Source organism: Rhipicephalus microplus, chromosome 1 (genome assembly GCF_043290135.1).
Source record: "Rhipicephalus microplus isolate Deutch F79 chromosome 1, USDA_Rmic, whole genome shotgun sequence".
NCBI classification, from domain to species: domain Eukaryota; kingdom Metazoa; phylum Arthropoda; class Arachnida; order Ixodida; family Ixodidae; genus Rhipicephalus; species Rhipicephalus microplus.
The window spans coordinates 282284286-282292379 of NC_134700.1; the positions used below are offsets into that span (position 1 = coordinate 282284286).

General features: G+C 49.2%; 1 protein-coding gene across 2 annotated transcripts in view; it reads left to right on the plus strand.

The window, feature by feature from the left end:
• Positions 1 to 5889, plus strand: part of LOC142817990 (oxytocin receptor-like) — a 40725-nt gene extending 34836 nt beyond the window's left edge. The window contains exons 2-3 of one of the 2 annotated variants that reach the window (XR_012895465.1): positions 654 to 801; positions 5566 to 5889. Coding sequence is in view for 1 of the 2 variants with exons in the window: in XM_075896118.1 (XP_075752233.1) it covers positions 1057 to 2250 (1194 nt within the window). In the remaining variant the exon portion in view is untranslated. The other variant, XM_075896118.1, reaches the window with a different exon arrangement.
• Positions 5890 to 8094: the final 2205 nt, after the last annotated feature.

Consider the following 8094-nt stretch of genomic DNA (forward strand, 5'->3'; position numbering starts at 1 on the left):
CGCGGTTTGTGCACCAGTCTCGGAGGTGATAAGGTGTACAACGCAAGGCTACGGGTAGGTGCCATCACCGTGTCGTCTAAGCAAAGCGTTGGAAACACTTGCCTTTTTGTGCAAGCGTTGCATTGTTAACGCAGCGTGATAAACGCTACGTTCCTTAGAATTACTTATGTATGCATTTTCTAGTAAAAGGACACACATACATATTATTTACGTGTTGTTACGGTCACTCAGATATTCGCAATAATTGCTTTTCAATTGACAATCGCACAAGTATGAACGTTCAAACTTGAGCAATAATGGTGGGCGCTGCGGGTGGGGTTGGCCGTTTGGAGTGCCGTTTGGTGCCATTTGGAGTATCGTTTAGAGCTGAAGTACAGAAAGGTAGGCAGACATACCAAAGTTTTTGTGTCGAAGGTCACCAAGAAAAACTGTATTCTTTGAAAAAGTAGCATAGTACACATTTTCACACGCAGGTTGGGCCGTGCGTAAGATTAACGGAAGTGACATTCGCGGAGGAACACAACCACGGGCCCATACATTCCCCAGTACAGCCAATACCTTGTGAAACCGAGTATAAATGTGCTAACTCTCCTCTCATTACAATCCCATTCATGTGACTAATTCTGTATTTTGCACCTTTTGTTCCGTTTCAGTCACAATACATCAGCAGCCATGGTACGTTCCAGACGAACGTGTTTCTTGGCAAAAAAGTAAAATCCCCCCCATGAAGCCAAAGCCAACAGCCTTCACATGAAGAAAACAAGAGCTGCAGTGGATCGTCACAGCAGGAAGTTTTGATTCGTACGTAGCGAGGGTGCAGTAGACCAAACACGCTAGCACAGCAGAAAAACAAAAACATCGAGACATTATCTTGGAGGTGCAGCTTAAGTAGATACACATATATTCAGCACCAACATATAGCTGAAGAGAACTAAATTTGAGGTCGGCTGAAGCTGATTGGCCTTGGCCTGTTTCACGACGAGCCTCAAGGGCGATGGGGCAGGAGGCAAACGCTGGCTCGAGAACGGCTTCACTTCCGGCGTGTCATCTGAGCTCATGCCTTTCAACAGCGTGGAGAATGAGACGATATCCATGGGAGCGTTTTCCACCGAAGACGTGGTGCTCGGTCCTCGATACGCCAGCACAGTTCGCATCAGCCTCATCGGCGCCATGCTCGTCCTGTCGCTCGTGGGCAACCTGCTGGTCTGCTACAGGCTCCTAACATCCAGGCGCCACCGGCTGCTCAAGGCGCATGTGCTATTCCTGAACCTGGCCCTGGCCGACCTGCTGGTCACACTGGTTACTATGAACTCGCAGCTGTTGTGGGAGATTATGGGACGCGTCTGGATCGCCGGCGACGCTACCTGCCGTGTGTTCAAGGTGCTGCAGACGTACGCACTCGTCTCGTCCACCTACATGTTGGTGGGAATTGCCGTGGACCGTCACTTCGCCATTTGCAACCCACTCGCTCCAGCGCCCAAGCCCCGTTCGGTAGCAGTGGCCTGCTGGCTGCTGTCTCTCATTCCATCTCTGCCAAACCTCTTCGTGTTCCGACTCGTCGCGGTTCGGGACAAACACTACTGTGCCTCACTCTTCTACATATACCGTGACACCGCCATTGCTCGGCAAGCCTACATGGCTTTCATCTTCGCCTTCGTGTTCATTCTGCCGTTGGTGGCGCTCGTGTCGCTTTACACGAGCATTCTACTGCGCATGTGGAAGACGGATTCGAATTCGTCCTCTCCGCGTCCGCCACCGGACGCATCAGTGGGCGCTGCATTTGATGGAGGCTGCTCTGTTGTAGACGGTGCCAGGAGCACGATGCCTAAGGCTCGCCTGCGGACGCTCAAGATGGCCGTGGTGATATTCGTGGCGTTTCTCGTGACCAATCTTCCGTACATGGTGCAGGAGATGCTGCTAGCGTTCGCGCGAAATGTCCAGCTTGGACCAAACCTGGTCGCCGTTTTCGGCGTAATATCAGCCCTGAATAGCGCCGTTAACCCGTACGTGTACCTGGCCTTCAACGGCGGTGCAGGGGTCGCGTGGTGTGACACCAACGTGTGCGGCCTGTGGCACCGATTGACGTCTTTTTCGACCCCAAAGCGGACAGTCGCGGTAACATACCGCGGTCCTTGGTCAGCGGCTCAGTCACGTCGTCGACGGCGGCGTCTGACGAGAAAAGCTGGGCCGCCAGCTCCCGAAAAATGCGAGAGTTGCGAAAAACAGCGAAAGGTTGAGAATGAGCCATAAGAAGTCCCTGCAGGTGTTGAAGGTTACTGAGTCAGAGCTGAGCCTGTACTTACAGCCGTGTGGGTTTTTAGACAGAGGAAAAGCGAATGATGGTGTCATACCTGACGAGCGGAGTAGGCAGAAGCATGTGTTTAGAAAATATACTGTTAGGAACACAATTACTGAAATGAAATATGATTTTATATATCAGTCTAGTTGAAAAAATTATTTTGTTAGTGGCGCATACAGTAAAGCACTGCTTTATCTCAAAACTCATTGCGACGTCTTTTAAAATACACATAAAACGTAGAAGATGCTCATGCATACAGTCACTGACCAATTTGAATGAAATATGTGGCAATATAGAGGAAATGATAGAGCGAAAACTGACAAAGAATATGATAGCTGTAATGGGAAGTATGAGCGCAGCTCTGCATGTGCTTTCATATGAAAGTATTTCAAGGCAAATAGGTCGAGAGAGGCAAGCATGTACAATCAGCATAAAAATTATTACCATAAATCCCCCCCCCCACACACACACAAAAAAAGCTGAATATTTCAGTGGATTTGGCAGGCCACCCTGAATTTGAATTCCGAGCATCTTTTAGAGCGCTAACAACATGTACCGTGCAGTTCGACTGAGATCGCGAGCGCTGAAAATAGACGACATTATAGGCAGGGATGAGCGCTCAAGAACTGCACTCTAAAATAGTTCATACGGTGATCGTAGAAGCATAATCTTGATTAGAGACTTGGCATTGCAGCCTGAAAATGTGCGAACATAAAAGAACAACTAAAACAGTAGAAGCATGAAGTTCACATGCTCGTAATCATGCACGCAAAGCAAAAAAAAAACGAAAGAAAGAGAGAGAGAGAGAGAGAGAGAGAGAGAGAGAGAGAGAAAGATTGATACAAACAAACATTTACTAACATAAGAAACAATCTCTATTAACTAATGCTAAACAATGAATAATAACTAACATACAAAAGAAGTGGATATCGTCGTCCCGCTATGTCCGTTGAAGCATCTATAGCGCGTGAAATCAATTTCTTATGTTGCACTTCATGTGGATAAGCGGGTTTTCCAACTCATCTTCACAGGCTCGAAATTCGAAGTTGCCTTTGCTACACTTATGTTTTGTGCTTTGTTAGGTGTGGCTGAGGAAGTGGTGACATCGTTATTCCGCCCAGAGACGCTGAGTTGTGAGCTCTAATGTTTCGATTTTCTTTAGATTTTGCACATGCCGATAATTTTTAGGAAAAAGTAAATGCACTTACAATCCGTACATGTTAACTTTCTCATTAGCTGGATAAAGCTAATTCATTAGATTACAGGTATCGCTGACGAAAACCACATCTCTATTCTCTTGTATTCAGATAGCGAGCCCTTCAAGATAATCTTTTTTCATAGGCCTTGAACGTGCCGATTACGGGTGCGGTAGGAGGCTTAGTGGCCAATATTTTGAAACCAAAGATCTTGAATTAGTCCAGTGTTCAGTGCAGATATAGATTGTGTATGTGGTTTCGAAGAATTATGAAGCACCTGTGCACGTAGATGCAAGTGAAACCCTTGAGGTCAACCAGACTCCAGCGTAGTCGTACGTTCTATTTGATGTTCTTGTTGCAGAAATAGGTCAAGAAAAGTCGACGCTTCGGTGGGTATAGGTGCAACATGAACATAATCGATAGATACCCCATCAACAATCTTAACAGGCCATGACAACTAGCAATTTCCGCATGGTTGCTACGATGTGGTTTGGAACAGCTTTGACGCTTGTGTACTGCAGATAATAATATGGGGTGTTACTGCTTTACCACACCGCTACTCAGGCTTACAATGTACTGGGCGTCGACGGAACGTTAGTGTACTTTGGAGGAGGGCTGTTTTCCGGTTATATTCTGGTAAAAGCTTTTGAGGAGAACCTAGTGCCTGCGTAAAGGCTTGGTCGTTGGCAGCTCAGGTGCAAAACAACATTCATCGCTGTAGAATAAACCACTGTACCTATTTTGATAGCAGATTCAAGAACCTGTTATACGATCTATGCCAACGTGTGGTACGACAAATGCCATGGCTAAGCTTGCTTCGTTGCAACCACAAACGCGAGAAGGATGGTACTTTGTAGAAAGCGTAGGGCCGTCATCTCTGTGGGTCGAGAAGCGGAAGGAACTGTGTCAAAGCGGAGTGTCAAAGCGGAGCCATTTCAGAGTGTCTCCGAAATGGCTTGCCGCCGACGCATATCTCGACGAGTGTTCTCCGTTCGCAGTGTGTTCGCGTGGTTGATGCGAACGCTTACTTCTCCATTCGTGATGCGAACTTCCTTCAATTTGAATGGCCACGTGTGCATATTGCTTTGTGTTAACTCAAATTATAACAGTTGATGATGATAATTGTTGGGGTTTAACGTCTTAAAACTGTAAAAAGATTACGAGAGAGGCCGTAGTGGAAAGCTCCCGAAAGTTCGACCACACGTCCCGGTGTTCGCAAATGCGCACCTAAACCTAAGCAGATGTAAAAGTTATTCTGTAACTGTAAATATTTTGTGGAGGATGATTTGCAATACAATTAAATTTGTTATTTACCTTTAGTAGTCATGCACTGTTACCCTAAAGCGAAAATTTACTCACTGCTTGGCCATTTTCCTGTCTTGGGTATGAATGGCTGGGTATGAGGTTAAAGACTAGATGGAAATTGCTCACTGCTACATAATCAAGACCGAACCGGATGCTCTTCCTCAGAGTGACGATGCAGGCGATGTTTCGGATCGCGATGCATGAATCGCTGTCGTAGGCAAAGGTTCTGATGTTATCAGTATTTGCGCTGTTGCGTACAGTAAAAGGGCCAATAACAGATACTCGTTGCTGGCTGTGATTCGCGTAGCTCGAAGGACATCGATCTTGTGAACAAACATTCAAACCGGGTTATCAAAGGAGCTATTCTTGCAAGAAAGAGCTGGCGTGACCGCACACTTACCCGCTGCGGACAGGAGCGGCCAGACACAGCACCATGTGCCGCGCGAATACCTCCCATACCACATCGGGAAGCACCAGCTCCCATACTGCATAGGAGTCGCGAATTTCTCGGAGAGTCCAGAGTTAAACGATTTTGTTTCAAATATTGGTCTCAGAGCCACCAGAGCACCCTAATGTAGAACTGTAAACTGTTCAATAGATCTGCCGCATATTTTCGTCCAAGAATCAATGTACAGTGACGTCTTGTAGGCTTGACTAAATAAGAGAACGGTGGTGTTACGCTGAAGGTGTTTATGTTCACTCATGCAAAAGTATATTTTCATGCATATATCTCATAATAATGTGCTCCGTGTTATTCTTTTTCAGAGATGACGTATGAAGATTGACTTGCAAGCCTTAAATAAAGGTAGTGATAAACATACAAAAACGCCTACAGAAAGCTAAATAAACACGTTCGATGCGACAGTGTCGTCACCCTATGATATAGTGGCTGACATATTATATATACGGAGACGCTCCAATGGCGGGCTGTGACGAAGCATGACTTGCAAGCCTTAAATAGAGGTAGTGATAAACATACAGAAATGGTTACAGAAGGCAAAAGCAAGTCATAACACTTAGCTTGAATAATTGACTTGATTAAGAGCAGGTGATTTCATCTGCTTCAAATAAAGCCACAGATTATAAGAGCATGGTAGTCGGGCCACATGTAATTTGAAGCGTTGCCACTCTCATACTGGGAATATAGGACGATCTGTGTGAGAGAGACATCTGCATGTCTTAGTATGTAGGCAAGAGCGTCATGCATATATATATATATTGTAATGATAATAAATAGTGGGGCTCAGGCAAGGGCGCAGGCAGGGTGACGGAAGCCGAGGAAGACGAAGCAGAATAAGAACAGCCGGCCTGCAGCAAAGGCGTTGTCTCTTATTTCTCGTCGTTACAATGGCGCAGTCGACGAAGAAAACGGCTTACGTCTCGGTTTCGTCATCCAGAACGCCCGCCGACGTGCAGCCGCGGTAAGCGTCGCTTGAGGACGGCGTCAAGCCCTCCTCGGCAGCTGTTTACTGACACCACCGTTCGGGGACGGCGTCAAGGCCTCCTCGGCGGCTCCAGCACCCGTTACCCGTACCAGTTCACGATAAGGAACGCCGTCACGCTTCTTCGCTGATGGAACCCGCAAGGCGTCCGTCGCGGCCAGCATCGATCCCAGCACCGACGGATGGCGTCCAGGCCTCCGTTGTGGTTCCGGGAAACTTGTCCTGGGACGCGACACGTCGCGGCAACCATGCGCACGGGCCTCTCTCACCTAGGGATGGCGTACATGCCTCCTCCATACCTGGCAACCTGTCGGCGCTTCAAGCACCCACCGTGTACGGCGTCGAGGCCTACCCGGCGGCGCAAGACCGCTTCATCTACGCCACAGTACCAGGTCACAACTCATCACACGGGTTCCGCTTGCCTGGGAACGTCGTTGACGCTTCCAGCGCCCTGGAACCCATGTCCACGATTCCTACCACAGCTGGATTTCCAAGGGACGCCGTCCACGCGTCCTTGGTCAGCAATTGTACCACCTCGAGTACCGCAGTCACTGTATCCTCCGCAGAGGCGGGCCTTGGCTCTTCGTGCGGATCACACGACAGCGCAGCGGAGCTGCAGCATACCATCGCGCAACTCCGCGTCACGACCAACGCCCTCATAGCGTCGAGCTCCCAGCTATGTCCTGCCATCTTGCCAACATTGTGCGCACTCAATGCCATGTTGGCTGCGGCCGCCTCACAAAACTTCGAGGTAAGCTCGCCCGAGAACCGTCGCAATCTCGGGCGTTCTCTCACGGAGGTATCAGAGCAAGTGAACTGCTTGGCGTGGGCACATTTCGGAGTTTTGCCCGCAGTCCCGCCATCGCCGATTTCCTTCGAGCTACCGGAGTTTCGCGGCTTCCAGGACGATGCCAAGGAATGGGTGGCAACCGTCAACGCTGTCGGAGATCACGCAGCGTGGACGGACCAAAAGAAGTGGGGCATGGCCATAGACCGCCTTCGGAATGCTGCCGCGGCTTGGCATCGATACGAAGGCGTGCGGCAGACATCCTGGGTGGACTGGAGTGACAAGCTCATAGCTGCTTTTGGACGGAGTCACCATCACCTCTCCACGACCACCCAGTCTTACGCGACCGCTACCGAGAATAGATCCCAGAAGGAGACCACCCTCGCGGCTTCAGCTGTATTTTGCAGCTTCCCGACAGCCAATTTAACCACCTACCCTGGGACGAACAACCCTACAGTGTTGACCCTCACTTCGAAGCGACATCTCCTGATATCACGTCAGTCTGTGGCCGAGTGTGCGGACGTCTGCCACACGCTAAGCGCCGCCTCCTTCAAAGTCACTGTCAGCAAAGACCTACCAGAGAAGGTAATACTTCCGGTTAGTGACAGGTCATCTGACAATGAAGGCTCTACTGCACGTGAAACTATAGGAATAAGCAGCTTGAGCATGAGTCCGACAAAGGCAGTGCTGCAAGAGCACGCGTTGCCTCTCAAGCTGCAACCTGAACTCGGCTCTCAGATGACTACAAAGACACCCCGACGCCCCTTGCCACACCGCAAGCAACGCAGGCGTCGACGCTCAGTGCAGCAGGTGACGGTGCAGCGTGGACTATTTCCAGCATTTGTAACACGACTGCGACAGGATGCTCAAACCGACGAGATTAAACCAACGCGGCCACTTTGCAGGAGTCTGTATCTCCTGCTAGCGGCATCTTGTCCAAGTCAACAGCGTTGGCCCCATCGTGGACGACGCCTGCACCGACCATCACGTCACAGCCAGTGTCGTCCTCCGGAATCTCCTTCAACAAACTTCCATGTGAAATATCAGCTTGGCCGAGCCCGGCCA